The sequence below is a fragment of the Melanerpes formicivorus genome, unplaced genomic scaffold (assembly GCF_026170545.1).
Source record: "Melanerpes formicivorus ecotype bairdi unplaced genomic scaffold, bMelFor1.0.p_v2 SCAF_2, whole genome shotgun sequence".
Taxonomy (NCBI): Eukaryota; Metazoa; Chordata; class Aves; order Piciformes; family Picidae; genus Melanerpes; species Melanerpes formicivorus.
Genome location: NW_027142354.1, coordinates 33,230,187 through 33,250,068, shown reverse-complemented (window position 1 = coordinate 33,250,068; position 19,882 = coordinate 33,230,187). Strand labels below are relative to the sequence as shown.

General features: G+C 43.4%; 1 protein-coding gene across 2 annotated transcripts in view; it reads right to left on the bottom strand.

Moving 5' to 3' along the window:
• The window catches only part of EFCAB2 (EF-hand calcium binding domain 2), a 44,391-nt gene continuing 24,509 nt past the window's right edge, over positions 1 to 19,882 (bottom strand). For both annotated transcript variants that reach the window (XM_068147679.1, XM_068147670.1), the window contains exons 2-7: positions 19,607 to 19,691; positions 15,367 to 15,439; positions 3,434 to 3,513; positions 1,557 to 1,599; positions 1,385 to 1,451; positions 1 to 387 (exon numbers count right to left, since the gene is read on the bottom strand). In XM_068147679.1, the coding sequence (XP_068003780.1) occupies positions 272 to 387; positions 1,385 to 1,451; positions 1,557 to 1,599; positions 3,434 to 3,513; positions 15,367 to 15,439; positions 19,607 to 19,674 (447 nt within the window). In that variant the 5' untranslated portion in view covers positions 19,675 to 19,691 and the 3' untranslated portion in view covers positions 1 to 271. The remainder of the gene's footprint in view (positions 388 to 1,384; positions 1,452 to 1,556; positions 1,600 to 3,433; positions 3,514 to 15,366; positions 15,440 to 19,606; positions 19,692 to 19,882) is intronic.

Genomic DNA, 19,882 nt, shown 5'->3' with positions numbered 1-19,882 from the left:
CTGAGCTATTCTGGCAATTTTCATCTTGGGGGGTAATTTCAACCCACCATGATACTTCACAAAGCATTTCTATCAAGAGCTCTTTTTCCAGGTGTGAATACATTTCAATATGTATATAGAGCCCAAGAAAATATAGTTACACAGATTTTATTTTAATTATAAGCACAAAGTTGGAAGCTGAGCTTTGTCGTATTTTAAAATGCATATTGCAGGTAACTGCCAGGCTATCTTGCTGCTAACAAAAAGCTCTCAAACATTAGAGGAGAAGGTCTTAAGCTTCATCTACTATCAACATTGAAATGTAGTCTCTGTAGCGAATGGTATTCGTTTCTGGATCTAGAGCAGTGGACAGCATGTCCTCCATTTCTTCCTGACTAAAGGGCTCACCTGAAAGACAGCAGAGAATAATGCTTTGTCTTCATAAATATTCTTTCAAATGGTGGTAAGTTACATCCTTTTTCCTTTGCAAGAATCCCCTTTTGGTTCTCACACAGAGAAGAAATGGATCAATACCAAGGATCCAATTCCTTCGCTTTTACCAATGCACATCAAGCAAGCTGGTCCAAGGGAAAAGAGACAAAGGGGTTGGATCTTCTGATGTCTTTGTAGTTCACAGACTCCAAAACATCCTGTTTCTCTCTACCACAAGGATTTTAAAACAACCATTTTTGTCAGGATCAATCATTCTGATGTGTACCATTAGAATTATTATCTCTTATTTGGCTATCCTTGCACTTGTATATACATCACAAAAGGCTTCTGGTTTTTCTTTTAGGAGCTTCAAAGCTGCTGATGGCCTACTTCACCCTTCTTTGAGAAGAAGGCTCCCTTCTGAGGGTAAGTCTTGTGCAAAGCCTGCACATACTTGAGGCCTGCAGGCATGAGTCAGCCATGCAAGAAAAGCAGGCTCTTCAAGATATATTGAGGATTACATGATACATAACTTAAATCTGGTCTTTGAATCTCTTTCTTTGTGTATGGCAGTAGAATTAAGATCAAGATAATGCAGGAATGAAAGAGCATTCCTAAATGAAACATCTGGAAATCTAAGGTACAATTTTACAAGAGAACAGAAAAAGAGTAACATCCATTAGGATGCTGAAAGATGTGAATAGAATCATAAAATATCCACACAAGACTGAATTGTGACTCTTAATAATAATAACCTCTATCATATAGTGTCTGCAAGCAGGCACATAAACATTCTTTCCTTGCATTATTCACCAGTGAAATATTCTAGTCTGCAACCACTCACGACAGCAACAGTATTTTTTGAAGAAAGCATATCTATTCACTCAAGTTTTGGCATGCAGAATGAGCACCTCGAGGTGCCATCTATACGTGCAATGTTTATTTAATTCAAATATTACACAAGTCATGTTACCTTCTTGAGTCAAATACTTGACTAGCTCCTCTTTAGTAATGTATCCACGTTTATTCTCATCCAAAGCCTTCAAAGAAAAAGAACAAAAGCCTTTCAAGAAAAAGAACCATATTGAATCAAGGATTAGAAACTTCTTTCCAGTGATTAGGTGCTTGAATAGTTAGTTACAGACCTCAAATGCATGTAGAAGAACATCTTCTGGAATTGGCCGGTAGCTGAAACCATTGAATCAGAGAAGTTAACTCACTGTTTGCCAAGCTGCTGTACTGTTCTGAAAGAATGAAATACCAGCACTAAAGGGAAAGGAAAACTTATTTTCTATGAGTTTGTTTATCAAACATTTAATTACAGCGTGACTTTTTGAAACTGTCCACATCTTTACCCTTAGGTCTTGTATTGTACTCCTGTTTATTTTACCTTGTGCTAAGGAGCCAGATGAATGGCTTCTGCATGTCTGGACTGGCTGAAGGGGTTAGTAGAAATCAGTAATAGCTGAATCATTCCATATAGCCAATGCACTGAGCAGAAGACGGCCAAACCAAGAAAGCAAAGCTTTGTCCAGGTACACTGGTAGCTAGGCAACAGATCGCCTAGTGAGACTTTGACAGTCTAATGAGCTGATGATGAGCAAAGGAGGCTGGCAGCTATAAAAGAAGAAATCTATCACTATCAATTTTAGAGAGACAGGAGAACTGAGTACCTGCATGCATGCATATGTGTGCTTGGCTTCAGAGCTGGAAAGGAAACCTGCACAATAATGGAGACCTTTCATAGCCCAGTAGATTCTCACCAACCCCAAGAATACTGAAGAGAAGTCATTGAAGCCAGGGAGGTTCTGTTTGACTGTTTCATCCAGACCCTCCTTGCACTGTTACTATCTAAAAATCAAATGTGCTAAGAAAAGGCCTTGTTTTTCATGATCCAAATCTAGTGTGCCCTTGGACACAATGCCCCAAAAGATACAGTAGATCTTGACAAGACTGCACTAGCCTGAGGAATGTGTATGGTTTGCTTTGTGTGTGTGTGTGTGTGTGTGTGTGTGTGTGTGTGTAACTTTGTGTGGAGCGTATATGGGGAGGAAGAAACCCTACAGCACCAAGGTATCGTTTTGTAAAGGGAAATTTCTGGCTCCATCACTGTGAAGCCAGAAACATGCCACAAAGGCCAGAGAAGGTAAAGATGCAGAAAGCTGAGAAGGCAATACACCTATACCAGCACACCAAGACCCAAACGCTGCTGGCTGATCTGTGTCCAGGAACAGACACAAAGACTCTCAAGCAGAGCTCTAAGGCTGCAAGACAGTTTTGGGAAATCCTATAGCTATTTCCTGTGTAGAATACCCTCCTACCAAAGGCCTTTTGTATGTGAAATAACTTCTCCATATTGGAAAGGCTAAGTTTTGTAAAACCCTTGGCTGCCATCTTTAGAAAAAGGTACATTCACTCTAGGTAACCTTGCCCTTGGTGTACAATATCAAAACAGCACAAGTTCCTGTGTACATGCAAAGATTTGTGTATACCTTTGAATAACGAAGAGCGGCTTTGTTCTAGACTTTTAGACCCACAGTCTGTGAGAGTGCTAGTTGTGTATATTCCACAGTACTTGGAAGTAATTTTGAGACGTGAATATGAAGCTGATTTATACAATTTATCAAAAATACACTGTAGCAGGCTGTGTTTCTTAGTAACTGTAACTCACGTTCAGACAAAGCAATGGCTATGACCTTAATTTGCATATAAAATATTTCTGAGGTGCACAAAACAGTTGTGCAGCAAGTTAATTCAGAGCCACATTAAAAATACAAAAGACACACATTACCACAATTTGTTATTATAACATGGTCTTATTTACATCACCCACGCAACAGAATTTTACAAAGTAGACAAAGTAATTTGAAAACAAAATCTATCAGTCTATCTAACATAAAATGAGTTTAAATAACAGCAACAATAACAGAAAAATCTGTGCTCCTTCCAATTGCATAAAATTCAGAATCAACCCTGACGATCTGGAGTAAACTACAGACACAGAAAATCCACTTTCTGTTACCTTCTGTTAAGTAGGACTTTTGTCATCACTGGAAGAAATTTTCCCAGGTGAATGTATCCTGTTGGTGGTTCTTCTTCCACCTAAAAATAAAACTTCAGCATGGTAGGTTATATAACTCACTAGCAAACTAATATGAAAACCTGAAAACTGGGGTGGTCCCTGCATTAAAATTACAGAGTTAGACTCTGAATATTTACATCAGGTTGCTGATATCACATGGCACCATAACATCTGAGTGAAATGCTTGTGACCAAAGAGAAATTCAAGAAATAAAATCCCAGGCAAAACATAGGCCTGCTACTACACTTTCAACAACTCAACATTGCCCTCTTGTGCTTAGAACCCATTGCTGAAAAGGAACTGGATGACTAGTAACTGAAATGGAATGGAACAGAACAGAATAGAATGGAACAGAATAGAATGGAACAGAATAGAATGGAACAGAACAGAACAGAACAGAATAGACGAGACCAGGTTGGAAAAGACCTTTGAGATCATCATGTCCAACCTGTCACCCAACACTAATCAACTAAACCATGGCCCTAAGTGCCCCATCCAGTCTCTTCTTAAACATGTCCAGTGATGGTGACTCCATCACCTCCCTGGGCAGCCCATTCCAATGGCCAATCACTCTTTCTGTGAAGAATTTCTTCCTAACATCCAGCCTAAACCTCCCCGGTACAGCTTGAGACTGTGTCCTATTGTTCTGGTGCTGGCTGCCTGGGAGAAGAGACCAACCCCCACCAGGCTACAACCTCCCTGCAGGTAGTTGTAGACAGCAAGAAGGTCTCCCCTGAAACTCCTCCAGGCTAAGCAACCCCAGCTCCCTCAGCCTCTCCTCATAAGGCTCCAAACCCCTCACCATCTTCGTTGCCCTTCTCTGGAGACATTCAAGTGTCTCGATATCCTTCTTGAGTTGAGGGGCCCAGAACTGGACACAGGACACAGTGTGGCCTAACCAGTGCAGTGTACAGGGACAGAATGACCTCCCTGCTCCTGCAGGCCACACTGTTCCTGATCCAGGCCAGGATGCCATTGGCCTTCTTGGCCACCTGGGCACACTGCAGGCTCATGTTCAGCCTACCATCAACCAGCACCCCCAGGTCCCTTTCTGCCTGGGAGCTCTCCAGCCATCTGCCCCAGCCTGTAGCACTGCATGGGGTTGTTGTGGCCAATGTGCAGAACCTGGCACTTAGATGTGTTAAATCTCATGTTGTTGGACTCTGCCCATCTGTCCAGCCTGTCGAGGTCTCTCTGCAGAGCTCTCCTACCCTCTAACAGATCAGAACCTGCCCCCAGCTTGGTGTCATCAGCAAATTTACTGATGATGGACTCAATGCCCTCATCCAGATCATCAATAAAGATGTTAAAGAGGACAAGGCCCAGCACTGATCCCTGGGGCACACCACTAGTGACTGGCCGCCAGCTGGATGTGGCACCATTCACCACCACTCCCTGGACCTGGCCCTCCAGCCAGTTCCTAACCCAGCTCAGAGTGCTGCTGTTCAAGCCATGGGCTGACAGCTTGTCCAGGAGTTTGTTGTGGGGGATGATGTGAAAGGCCTTGCTGAAGTCTAGGTAGACTACATCCACAGTCTTCCCCACATCCACCAGGCAGTCACCTGATCATAGGAGATCAGGTTGGTCAGGCAGGACCTGCCCTTCCTAAATCCATGTTGGCTGAGCCTGATCCCTTGGCCATCCTCTAAGTGCTGTGTGATTGCACTCAAGATGACCTGTTCCATAATCTTGCCTGGCACTGAGGTCAGGCTGACAGGTCTGTAATTCCCTGGCTCTTCCAACCGGCCCTTCTTGTGGATGGGCACCACGTTGGCCAGCTTCCAGTCCTCTGGGACATCTCCAGTGAGCCAGGACTGCTGAAAAATGATGGAGAGCGGCTTGGCCAGCTCCTCTGACAGCTCTCTCAGCACCCTAGGATGGATCCCATCCGGTCCCATGGACTTGTGGGGATCCAAGTGGGTCTCTAACTACTTCCTCCTGGATTACAGGTGAATTATACTGCTCCCTGCCTCCATCTGCCAGCTCAGGAGGCCAGTTGTCAGGAAGACAACCTATCTTGCTATTAAAAATAGAGGAAAAGAAGGTGTTAAGTACCTCTGCCTTTTCCTCATCTTTTGTTACAATATTCCCCTCCATGTCCACTAAGGAGTGGACGTTGTCCTTGCCCCTCCTCTTGCCATTAATATATTTGTAAAAGGATTTTTGTTGTCCTTCCCAGCAGTGGCCAGTCTAAGTTCTAAATGGGCTTTTGCCTCTCTAATTTTTTTCCTACATGACCTAGCAACATCCTTAAACATTTCCTGGGTAACCTCTCCTTCCTTCCAAAGATGATACACCCTGATGATAGATACACTGATCTTATCTTCCACAATACCTCAGCAGAGGTTTAAATATTCAGACTGTGTTCATACTAGTAAAGTCTAGTAGAACCTGGAACGTTCCCAAGCAGTGTAATGTGATCACCTGTAACAGCAACCCATTAGCATGTTCCCTGGCATGATTTTGGCCTGTGCCACCTAGCACCTCTCCCAAGCAGTTACCAGGCCTGGCTAGGACCTTGGGGACTTTTCCCCAGCAGTAAAACATTTACCACATAAAGCATTTACCAGGCTAGATATGATCTGCTCTGTGCCAGCTGGCTTCAACACCCAAGGATGCTTCTGGACATATTTAATGTGCTAGTTTGAACATAGCCCCAGCCTAGTATATCTCATGGATGGAATTTGTTGCTTCCACATTGTTTCATAGCCAGAAACAATTGTCAGGAGCAGGACCAGAGAGTCAGGGCAGTCTGAAACAGTCATAAGGTAACCCCTAAAATGCTACACAAAGAAAAAGTTGTCTTTCCCTCCCAAATAAATTAACAGATTAGTCCCAAAACATTGAGGACTTCTAGCAGCATTCTCCCCGCATTCCTGTACTTTCATTCCTGTACTTGCACTGGAGACAAGAAATGTGGTAAAAATTGCTCCTTATCATTCTGGTGCATCCCTTTCCTGAAAATTTCAAGTGTTACTCCACCCCCCCAGCCTCCCCCAAAAAAAGGCCTCTGAATGGAGCTAGCCGTTCTGCCTGCATTGAAACTGGATGCGTGCCTTGTGGCCTCACATGGCAGGAGCAACACCCTTCTAGGCTCTCCATAGACACAGCTACAGTGCCAGCTGAAAGAAGACTCAAATTGCACTGATTTGAAATCTAACTGCACCAGATCTCTTGGGAGCTGGGTCAGAGATGAAGGTCATGCCTAATACACGCAGCTTAAGTGAGACCTGCAACTGCTACTGCATGCTCTTTTCCAGTGTTCGTGAAGGTGTTTGGTTGCTAAAAACAGGCAGCCATTGCCTCTTGCTGTTTTAGAGTCGAAATTGGCTTGAAAAAGCACTTTTTACCTTGTTTGGTAAGCCTAGTGGAAGGGATTTTTAGCAAGGAAATGAAGACATATCAAGTGGTACCTTTGACCATCATTTCTTTTACCACTTGATTGAAAGAAAAGATGTGACAAAGTGCCAGGCAAAACTTAACTTCTTCACAGTGACATAACAGCTATTCAATACATTGAACTATTCCATGCATCACAAATACTGAGATGTATAAGTACATAGGATGTTTTAGGGGACATTTGTGCCTCAATTTGTATTGGGTCAGAAGTACACAGAAAAAAAAGATATATGGATAGCTATTTATTTGAAATAGATATGTATGTGTGATATTAAGCAAGGCAAGCAATAGCAAGGACCCAAAACATCCATGAAGAAAATAAGCTACATAAACAGTATTTAAGGGCCAAAAAAAAATCAGGTCTGCTCACCCAAACAGTTGAAGGTCATCCTAATTTGCATACCACAAGCACTCACTGGCAATAACCACTTCAGAGCTAAAATGAAGCCTCTACCTTTGAAGTGGTCATCTCTTGCTGACCAGTATCATCCAGATTTGTTCCTTTTTGTTGATGCACTATTTGTATTTTGCTGTTACAGTTTTAGGCTGATGCCTAGGAAAATTCCAGAGACTTTGAAAATAGAATAGTAAAAGGTAAATAAAGTTAGCAATTGGATGCAGAATGCAACATAGATATGTCTGTACCACTCCGTTTGCTTGTGGACTGGGATAAAAGTTAGATGCATAAACTGTTCTTTTTCAGAAATGTCTTGCTCTGTGCAGCTTGCATGGCTTGCTCCCTTGTCTCTCTTTCCTGACCTTCTACTATCTGAATTGTCTTTGTTGTGTCTCTGGAGGGAAGGGAAGAGAAAAGGAAGGAGGTTGTCAGCAGTCCTGCCTGGACTGGAGGGGTTTGGGAACAATTCAAGGGGATCCTTGCGTTGTTTCTAAATTGTAAATTATGTAAATACATTTTGTATATATTCATTGCATTTTATAGTTCTACATTTTGCTGGCTTTGTAAATATAGCTTCATTCTGCTTTCAAACCAGCTGGGCTAGTCTGGTCTCCAAATTTGCTGGGGGGTAGTCTCAACCCACCACATTTTAATGGGCGCCCGTCTCAGGGCTTTGCTCAACTGATTAATTAGTAATAAGGTTAAGAAAGCAAGAATGAATCTATTTTGGCTTCTCTGGCCTCTTTTTGCCCCAATTGTATCATTTTTGTTTTATCAGGGCCTCATTTCTCCAGTGTATTCTTACACTTGTGCCTATGTCGCCAGAAAGCATATGTTGGGTGAAGGCAGTGTTTGGAGGGTTTGGTGACTATTGCCTTGGATTTGTAGGTTATAGAGGACATGGCAACATTTCTGTAAGTATTCCTTCTGAGTTTCTTGAATTTAGTGTTCCTGCAACTGAAAGTTTTGTTGGGGAGCTGAGTCTGACAGTAGTCTGTCTTCTATGCCTGAATTTGTTGTTCCTTGTTGTTATAACAGCATTGTGTGTGATCAGTTTGGTGAAAACATGAGCAAGTGGGATGGTCAGCCCACTTCTGCTCTTTTGAGGAGAGTGCAGGAGCTGCGGAGTGGCAGAACCAGAGGTAACAATACCAGAAGGCTAGCTGCTACTACCACAGTTTTCTGGAACAACTCCAATTGCTCCAGCAATGGTTCTAGCACTAAGCACTGTGCCAACTGTACATGCAAGACTCTGAATTAGTGGTGGTCTGCCTCCTGCCAGTGGGAGGAGAGGGAAAATGCAGATAACCGAATCTACTGGGATGTGTTCATTAAGTGGCCTGGCACTTCAAAAGTTCAGAAGTACAGGGCCTTGGTTGACACACAAGCTCAGTGCACCTTAATACCATCAAACTGTCAAGAGACAGAGTCTATAACTATTTTAGGAATTTGTTGGGGCATAGTCTCAACCCACCACATTTGCCTTCAGAAAGCACCCGGTGGAAGAAACAGGTCCTTCCTGACAATAGACCTAGTCCTGGGAAGTGATGAGCAACCTCAACTTCCTCTGGTCTGGATGGAACAGAATCCATTTCATAGAATCATGGAATCATTTATGCTGGAAAAGACCTTTAAGATTATTAAGTCCAACTATTAACCTAACACTACCAAGTGCACTGCTAAACCATGTCTCTAAGCACCACAGAGCACATTTCAGTGGCTCTAGAGGCCCAGCAATATCTTGAACTGATAAAAGATGCAAAGTTAAACCTCCTTGCCCCCCCTCACCCCCCCCACTGCCCTTGGAAAACAAGTACGGGGCATTAGAGGTTGAGGGTGAGGTGATTCTGATATTGGAGGACACATCATCTGGGGTTTTCCCTGTGGCAAAACAGCCTAAGGTGAAACGACCTAAGGTGAAACAGCCTAAGGTTAAACAGCCTTCCCCCGGCATCTAGACTTGCTCCCTTAAAAAAAAGAGGAGGGTAATTGTTATTGGCGATTCCCTCCTGAGGGGAACAGAGGGCCCCATATGTCGACCAGACCCTACTCACAGGGAGATTTGTTGCCTTCCAGGAGCCATGGTTGGAGATGTCACCAGAAGACTGCCTGGTATGGTGCAGCCCTCTGACTATTATCCCTTGATAGTTATGCAGTTAGGGAAGATGATGTTGCAACCAGAACTCCCAGGGCTATCAAAGATGACTTCAGGGCCCTGGGAGATCTGGTTGAGGGGTCAGGTGCACAAATAATTTTTTCGTCTATACCCTTAGTTGCAGGAGGGAATACCATAAGGAACAGGTCAGCAGCTGCAGTCAACAAGTGGCTTAGAGGCTGGTGCAGGCAAAAGAATTTTGGGTTTTTCGATCTTGAAAAACTTTCTGCTGCACCAGGCCAGCTGGCAACAGATGGAGCACATCTGTCCCAGAGGAGGGGTAAGATCAGAGTGTACGAGAATGGCCTATCCCTCAAAGGGAAAAAGATTCTGGGGAGGGAATTGGCAGGTCTCATAGATAGGGCTTTAAACTAGTTTCGAAGGGGGAAGGGGTTGAAACCAGTCCCCCCAGGCTGGGGTCTGGGGGTGATAAGCCAGAGCCAGAGGTGAAACCAGCAGCCTGGCTGAAGTGCATGTACACTAATGCACGAAGCATGGGCAACAAACAAGAGGAGCTGAAAGCCTTGCTGCAGCAGGAAAGTTATGATGTAGTTGCCATTACAGAGACGTGGTGGGACGACTCACGTGACTGGAGTGCTGCAATTGATGGCTACAGGCTCTTCAGGAGAGACAGGCAAGGAAGAAGGGGTGGAGGGGTGGCCCTGTACATCAGGGAGGCACTAGATGCCATTGAGATGGAGATTAGGGATGATCGGGTTGAGTGCCTGTGGGTAAGAATTAGAGGGAAGGCCAACAGGGCTGACATCCTGGTTGGAGTCTGTTATAGACCACCCAACCAGGAGGAGGATGTTGATGAGTCATTCTATAGGCAGCTTAAGGCTGTCTCAAGATTGCCTGACCTTGTTCTCATGGGTGACTTCAACTTGCCTGATATCTGCTGGGATCTTAACATAGCAGAGAAGAGGCAATCTAGGAGGTTCTTAGAATGCATGGAGGACAGCTTCTTATCCCAGGTGCTGCGAGAGCCTACCAGGGGCAAGGCTATGCTTGACCTCCTCTTCACCAATAGGGAAGGGTTGGTGGGTGATGTGGTGGTTGGAGGGTGCTTAGGGGCCAGTGACCACGAGATAATTGAATTCTCATTATTTGGTCAAGCTAAGAGGGGTAGCAAGAAGACCTCCACTCTGGATTTCCGGAGGGCGGACTTCAGGCTACTCAAGGAACTAATTCAGAGGGTTCCTTGGGATAAAGCCCTTAAAAACAAAGGGGTCCAGGAGAGCTGGGCCTACTTCAAGGAAGAATTGTTGAAGGCTCAGGGACAGGCTGTGCCAATGTGCCGGAAGATGAGCCGCCGGGGCAGACGGCCAGCCTGGATGGTTAATGAACTTTTAATGGAAATAAGGGAAAAAAAGAGGGTGTATCACCTTTGGAAGAAAGGGGAGGCAACCCATGAAAAAATTAAGGATGTTGCTAGGTCTTGTAGGAAGAAAATTAGGGAGGCAAAAGCGCATTTGGAGCTTAGACTGGCCTCTGCTGTGAAGGACAACAAAAAGTCCTTTTATAAATATATTAATAGCAAGAGGAAGGGCAGAGACAACCTCCACTCCTTGGTGGACACGGAGGGGAACGTTGTGATAAGGGATGAGGAAAAGGCAGAGATACTTAACACCTTCTTTGCCTCAATTTTTATTAGCAGGACAGAATGTCTTCCAGACAGCTGGCCTGCAGAGCTGGCAGAAGGAGCCAGGGAGCAGCATAGTTGTCCACTGTTCCAAAATGGGGTAGTTGGTGATCTGCTCAGCCGCCTGGATCCCCACAAGTCCATGGGACCAGATGGGATCCATCCTAGGGTGCTGAGGGAGCTGTCAGAGGAGCTGGCCAAGCCGCTCTCCATCATTTTTCAGCAGTCCTGGCTCACTGGAGATGTCCCAGAGGACTGGAAGCTGGCCAACGTGGTGCCCATCCACAAGAAGGGCCGGTTGGATGAGCCAGGGAATTATAGGCCTGTCAGCCTGACCTCAGTGCCAGGTAAGATCATGGAACAGGTCATCCTGAGTGCATTAACACAGCACTTAGAGGATGGCCAAGGGATCAGGCTCAGCCAACATGGATTTAGGAAGGGCAGGTCCTGCCTGACCAACCTGATCTCCTTCTACGAGCAGGTGACCTGCCTGGTGGATGTGGGGAGGCCTGTGGATGTAGTCTACCTGGACTTCAGCAAGGCCTTTGACACCGTCCCCCATAGCAAACTCCTGGCCAAGCTGTCAGCCCATGGCTTGGACGGGAGCACTCTGAGCTGGGTTAGGAACTGGCTGGAGGGCCGAACCCAGAGAGTGGTGGTGAATGGTGCCACATCCAGCTGGTGGCCAGTCAGTAGTGGAGTAGCCCAGGGATCAGTGCTGGGCCCCATCCTCTTTAACATCTTTATTGATGATCTGGATGAGGGCATTGAGTCCATCATCAGTAAATTTGCTGATGACACCAAGCTGGGGACAGGAGTTGATCTGCTGGAGGGTAGAGAGGCTTTGCAGAGAGACCTCGACAGGCTGGACAGATGGGCAGAGTCCAACGGCATGAGATTTAACACATCCAAGTGCCGGGTTCTGCACATTGGCCACAACAACCCCATGCAGTGCTACAGGCTGGGGTCAGAGTGGCTGGAGAGCAGCCAGGCAGAGAGGGACCTGGGGGTGCTGGTTGATGGTAGGCTGAACATGAGCCTGCAGTGTGCCCAGGCAGCCAAGAGGGCCAATGGCATCCTGGCCTGCCTCAGGAACAGTGTGGCCAGCAGGAGCAGGGAGGTCATTCTGCCCCTGTACACTGCACTGCTTAGGCCACACCTCGAGTACTGTGTCCAGTTCTGGGCCCCTCAGTTTAGGAAGGATGTTGACTTGCTGGAACGAGTCCAGAGAAGAGCAACAAAGTTAGTGAGGGGCTTGGAACACAAGCCCTATGAGGAGAGGCTGAGGGAGCTGGGGCTGCTTAGCCTGGAGAGGAGGAGACTCAGGGGTGACCTTATTGCTCTCTACAACTACCTGAAGGGGGGTTGTAAACAGGCAGAGGTTGGTCTCTTCTCCCAGGCAGCCAGCACCAGAACAAGAGGACACAGTCTCAGGCTGTGCCAGGGGAAGTTCAGGCTGGAGGTCAGGAGGAAGTTTTACACAGAGAGAGTGATTGCGCCTTGGAATGGGCTGCCTGAGGAGGTGGTGGAGTTGCCGTCACTGGAGGTGTTCAGGAGGAGACTTGACAGGGTGCTTGGTTACATGGGTTAGTTGATTAGGTGGTGTTGGGTGATAGGTTGGACGCGATGATCTTGAAGGTCTCTTCCAACCTGGTTTATTCTATTCTATTCTATTCTATTCTATTCTATTCTATTCTATTCTATTCTAAATTAATCCTATTTCTAACACAGGATAGATATGTGAATAAATTTAATATATTAACCTCACAAATCAGCAAGTATTCAGATTTCCAGGTATATGTATCCATTCTTTTCCTCATGGTCACTCCTGTTCTACACCTTATTTCCCATTTATGTTTTTCTTTCTCTAATTCCTCCCCTCCACACCAGGACTGTGACAGTAACAGCATTTGCTTGTTCAAACTTTGTGACTTTTGCTCTTATCTCTTTCCTTTGAGTACATCCACTGCCCCCACAGCTACTGTATTGTAGTACCCATTATGTCTTGTACATGTTTTGTATCTCTGCTCTCACAGCCATACTATTATGGCCCATATAACATTTTGGGACTTGAGTCACAAAGAAGCAAAACCAGTTTCCAGAGTTAGGCAGGAGATGTGTGGCAGGGCAGTGCACTGAATCTGGGACTTCAAACATCAGGCATTGCAGTAAACCTCGGATTACCTTTCACTATCTCTAGGCTTATCATTTAATCTAAACTTTGTAAGCAGCCCTTAATATATAATATTAAGTATAGAATTTAGCATAAAGCATTATAGAAAACAATGTATGATAATTTTAAGAGATAAAATAATTATATGAATATGAATGTTGATTTGGCAGATATGAATAATTTGAAAGCAACATATGCTAGTTTAGCTACAATAAGGCTAATAGGAAGATGAAATGACTGAGAGACACAAGGAGTGAAAAAGAAAAATCATTGTTCACAATGGGCAAAAATACTGGAGAAATAGCTTGGTTACAAGCCAGCAAACACAGACAACTCTTATTTTATCTAGATTAAGATAAAATGGTATTACCATAGTCAAAGATAATGCATGTTATCTAAATTAATACAGATTTGTGATTAGCATAATACATCATGGGTTCTAAAAAAAGACAGTATTCTTCTGGTACTAAACCTACACCAAGGTTTCATTTACAGGCACCATGAGATTTCTTTGAGATTTAATTTACAGTTCTGTGATCTTATAGGTTCATTTATAATCAAGGTTACTCATGAATGTGTTCTTTCTTCTTGTAGTATTTGGACTGTAATATCCTTACAATTAACAATTCCATACATGTTATAGTGTTGTATCTAAAGAATCTTATGCCTCATGGCTGCTTTGCATTGTACTTTGTAATGTACTACTTATCTCAAATTTTCAGTAACACTGTAAAAAAAATAGAAAGTCCAATCTCTGTGGAAGAGGGAAGCAATCCTTAAACATTCCTAGTTCCCCTTGACCTGAGGCATGGGCTGGGGCGTCAAAGCATCCCCTTCCTTTGCTCAATTCCGTGTCTTGAGTCAGTTGCACTATTCATTTGCTGCAAAAAGAACATCTCTGTTGGACACTAAAAATATAATCTATATTAAGCACCATAATTTCTCTTTCCATTTTGTCTTGTTTGTCAGTGGGAGAGGGGACAATTTGGTGCTGAGAGTACAGAATCAAAGCTGGCAGATCGCAGTATCATGTTAAAGGAGTTTTATCCTCTGATGGGTTTCTGTGCTTCATCACCTACAGCTACACCTACGTCACCTACACCTGAAGCAGCTGCATCATTTTCACAAGGCTTAGCACATGATTGCTCAGTAAATTCTGATCAACAAGAGACAAGACAAGCCTACTAAGGAGAGACTACTACTGCAACCATTCAAATTTTTGTTGGGAACAGCAAGAAAAGAGAGATTCATTCCCAGTAGCCTGACCTGTACATGAAAAAGATAAAATCCTTCCCCCATTCTCTGTTTCTTAAGGCAGCACATAAGTTTGCAAAAAAAGAATGTAAAGTCTTTTTCCTACTTCTTTGTCCTATTTCTTAACCATAGCCTGCCAAATCAACAGCACACCACCCTTTCTATTACAAGCATAAGGTAGGTAGGTAAAATTAAATGTAGGGAAAAAAATACATAGAAATGTGATTGAAGTTCTTCACCCCTGCACATCACTGGGAGAATAGGAGGACTGCTAAGTCCTGGAAGCTTTTGTGTCTGAATTGTACTTGGAAAGTTAAGTAAGAAAAGATGACTTAACTGAGAAATCTCAAGACTAAGAGATGTCTCATGAAGGACAGAAAATTGAGAGGCCTGGCTATAAGATAATAACAGGATGCAGGGGAAAGATCAGCAGGACTTTCCTCTGCGTATTTTTGAAATTTGATGTATAATTCTAACATCTGCTCAAGAACTAATTTTTATTACTTAATCATGTGCAGAAGAGTGAGATGGTTAGGGATAGGATATCCTAATCCAGCTGAGGTCTAGGACATTCTTTTCTGTTAGTAAAAAACCTATTTTTTCTTCATTTTCTATAAATGACCCTCCACCTTGGCAGTGTCACAGTGACCTTCTGTGGTAAAAGGGAGTCTAAGACTCATTTTAACCCATCCACGTTGTTACCTCATCAGCTTGAAGCCTACCTGCTTGAATCACTTTCATGACACTCCCAGCCTCTGGGAAAAGAGCATCGATTTCCCACACAGCAATGCAGAGAGGCTAAAGTTGTGAAAGTTTAAGATGGAAAAAAATTACGAAAGATCTAAATATTTACCTTTGCAAGCAGTTCATGTAGTTCTGCCTCAGATGGGAAGCAACCCAGTGACCTGACAATTAAACCAATCTCTCTGAAAGAAAGAGTATCTTTGTCAGTAAATCTTCAATACAAAAGTACCTGTGGAGAATCCAGATACCAGTTCAGAGCTTGTGTATAGGAATGTGCAGTACAAGCACACAAGTATCTCTATGTGAACTTTTAATATCATGTTTATCATAAGCAATGTTTATTTTTAGAGACATTAAATATTCTACAGCTTTTTGGAAGACCGTATTTGTTCTTTTGCTTCCATTAGGACTCCAAGGTCTTTCTCCTGGGAGCTGCTTTCCAGCAGCTGGTGCCTGGTGTTCTTTCTCCCCAGGTGCACAACTCTGCAGTTGTCCTTATTAAACTTCATGAGGTTCACCTTTGCCCAGCTCTCTGGCCTGTCCAGATCTCAGTGGATAGCAGCACAACCTTCAGGTGTGTCAGCCAGCCCTCCCAGTTTTGTATCATCATCAAACCTGCTGAGGGTATACCCTATCCCCTCATCTGGGTCGTTAGATGAGCAGAACATTTGGTGGAAAAATTATATTGCCTAATAAAAAATGGTAGATATATAAAGCAATGACCTTTATAAAATCATCTTGTAACAGTAAGGTTACAAATGTGGAACACCAAGCACACATAAAATTACATGGGTCAGTCTTTGGCCTCCTCTGACAGGGCATGAGAAGCTCCCATCTTACTGAAAACACATGAGAAGCACTACAATTGATAGAAAAGAGGAAAAGGCTGGCTGCCCAAAAATAGTTACAAACCAAAACTCAGGCCCACACATAGAGTTGTTAAGAAGCAAAACTATCTGCTCAAGCGACTCAGTGTATGTTATGGGTTTAAGACTGGATGTCTTAACCATAGAGAAAAGTCCTCCAAGGACCAAATAGTCCAGAGGGTGGACACAAAAATTATGTTATTCCATCACATAATATTGCATCTTCTATATAAACTGGCTGCATGGCCAGTTCTGCCTTTTTTCTCCCTCTCTCCTGCTCCCAGTGCGAACCCTTATCTCTTGTGGTGTGGAGAGGTTTGCAGCCTTCTGCAGCCTTGGCAAAACTCCTTTCTAGGTACACAAGTTGGGCCTGGCAGGGGGGGGAAGCAGACAGGTATGGGGGGGGAGCATTGAGGCCTGGCGTTTGGCCTGGTTGGGGGAAAGGTTTTGGAAGATGGTGGCCTAGTGAGGCTTTGGGGGAAAAAACAGGTTGGAGAGCCAGGACAAGGCTGAATATGGATTTGTGTATTCTGCATTTTTGTACATATTTGTGAATAGTATTCCCATTTAAATTTCCAATTCTGTGGAGCATTTTTATTTCACTCCTTTGAGGAGGGGTGGAATAGCTTTCTGTCTGCCAGTCGAAGACAGTGGAACCTTGCTCCCTGTGGACATGAATGGAAGTTTGGCCATTGGCCTCAGATATTTAGTCCTGGTTTTGTAATCCTTGCTCATGCATCCTATTTCCAGTACAGCTATACTGTATTTGATGCTCTCCTGCACTCCCTTGTCTTTTCCAGCTACAAGATACTAGTAAATATCCTCTGCCTCCCCCAGAGAAACACGCAACCCAAATCATGCCTCTGTGCTGTCCTGCACTGCTACTCTTAGAGACTGTCAGGGATGGGAAGGTTGCCATCATCTCCTGCACCTTACCTCACACTCAGCAAAACTGTGATGTGACTAAGGCAAGCCAGGCCCTGAAAGAGTTTGCAAAATCTGGCACTGTTGGCTGCTGTTTCTGACAGTCTCTGTGTGTGCAATATCATCTTCCTCGTACTTAATTTCTTACTGATTTGTATTTGCATCAGGGGTTATGCAATGCCAATGCCGGCTTGTCAAGCCATGGTAATTTTCCACGTTATCCATGGGAATCTGATATTTCAGGCAGTAACATTCATATGTCTACTACTGTGGTTAAGAATTGTGCTGTACTGCCACCTTCTGATACAAGATAATCAGCCATTAATAATCCCATTATTGTGATACAGCCCTGCAAAATGAACTTAGGAATAATTAAACAATAAATTGCTGTTCCTCATCAGTAACTGTACTATGAAAGAAAGTAACATGAAATTGTCCATTCGTTACATTAAATGGACTTTTGAGTGTAATTCTTTTTTAAAGTCCTTTTGTATCATTTCATTTTTGTAATATTTTCTCAAGCTATACACATTATATGATGGAGTGAGAAGTGTAAGTAAATTCTACAGCTCTTCAGCTAGTACTGCAGATGTAAATAACAAACAAATATGCAACAGGTATGTCATGGCACAGTGAGGGCTAAGGGGTCCACAGGGCCGGGGGAGAGTGGTAGTGGCCAGAGCTGTCCCAGGACCTCAGGGCAGGGCTGGGCAGCCTGGGGCCCACCCACCACCCTAGTCAGGAGATCAGTGGGGGCAGGAGCATTGGGGCAGCCCCAGACCTGAGCATCAGACACCTCCCTGAGGATGAGCCAATGAGATATAAGTGGGCACTACTCCTAAAGATCCCTGTGGGTGAGGGAACAGCAATTCTACTAAGTATAGAGAAGCATCCTGAAATTGTCCCTACCTAGTATAACTGAAAAACACTTTTACTTCTATAGTGTCCATAATTTCTTAAATTTAGAGGCATGAGTTATCATGCAGTGCTAAAAACACACAAAAATTATGCACCTCTCTCGCCTCCACTTTTATAACACAGAAAAGATGTTTGGGACATTTAAAGATGTTTTCCAGTTTGGCTTTGTGAGGAACATCTAATGACAACACGTTCTCATAGTCCTTTGCAGTCTTTATACTCATAAATGGATTTCTAATTAAACAGTCTGGTGATAGTCTTGTCAAAATAGTAATTGGAAATACGAAAAACTACATCAGTAAACTTTAATGACAGCAGCTTGTCACAACTTCAGAACCTGCTGTGAGACATGTTTTATGCTTTATAATAAAGGCCCTGTTGTGTGTATGGATGTTTACATTAAGACTTAGTTACTGTAATGCTGTCAAATATTCAAACTTGTAAAATAACAGAATTGAGATTATTTAGGAGTTTTTAAATTTTACTTCCTTTAGCTCTGTATCTTGTAGCCAGTTATGCCCTGACCAGCCTAACAGACTATTTTTTCGCCTTCCACTGAACTTTTTCTTACTCCCTCAGACATGTATTTTGTTTGCATTTCCATGACATTGCTTGCTAAAGGAATAATGCATGCAGTTCTTTATCATGACTCCCATCTGTACATCCCCTTCCGCCAGTTCTGGTCATCTTATTTCAAAAAAGGAGAAAAAGAATGGCCAAAAGTATGGAATAACATCTTCTAAGAGATTAAACACATCCAGACTCTTCAGCCTAAAACTACTGTTATGAAGGACAGATGTGACAGACAGTTATGGTGTCAGGAAGATTAACAGAGAACAACCGTTTGCTATTTATCATAACACAAATGAAAAGAAAAAAAAATAACAACCCCAAAAACAACCAGGATGGAAAAAAAACAGGTGCCACTCAAATCATATGTGGCAGATGTACGAAACCCAACAAGAAATACTGTGTATTTTGCTCAGTTCCTTATATTCCTCCCTCAGATAACTACAAGTAGTTCAGATGGGGTTATTCAGCTAAAAGGACTTTCACTGCAATCACTTATGATCATCTTTGTGCTAATTATATTAGTAGTAAGTTATATAATCAATTCATATGCAAATTCCTCCCAAGTCTCCTAAAAACATCTGTCAGAGCAATATGCACTTCCCACATTACCCCAGAAGAAGAGGGTCATGTAGGATGTATTGCAGTTGGAGGCACCTACTGAGAGCTGGTAAGCACCACCCACAGTGGCAAGGGCACATTCTGGAAGCAAGGGAGCCACGGCCTGCAGTGCCAAATAAGCTAACAGAGCAGAGATCTCCTAGTAATAATTTTTAGCCTTTGATGTCATAATACTACTAGCCTTAGAAGTCTAGATGTCTACCAGACATCTAGTTTTCTTATGTAGCACAGCTTCCTCTTGCCTCTTTACTCCACCAGTGCCAGCATCCCTCTCTCAAGCCAGTTTCAGTCTTCAACCACTGAACAATGCAAAATGTCTATTAAACAAGCAAAGATATAATTGTCCAATCAACAGCCAAGAGGACTGTTTCAATTACATTTTCTGATAAAGCAGAGGCAGGTTGAGAGAGTTATCTCTACATATTTTTCAGTGTGAAGATGTTTACAAACCTGACATGAACAGTTTTATTGCCTTCATGGTCAAACACCTCAAAAGCTTCTATAATCTTTTTCTCCATTTCAGCTACAGCACCATCTGCAAAAAGAAGCACAAGAAAAAAAGATTCACTGAGCTATTGTGACTGACTTATTAGCAACTTGAGAGTTGTGACAGCAGAGTCACCAAAGCTGATAGGGAGACAGGAAAAATACTTTCAAAAAGCAGAAGTTATTCTGAACAAACCCCACTCTACGGATAGACAGATGGATCTGTTATTTGTATCAGTA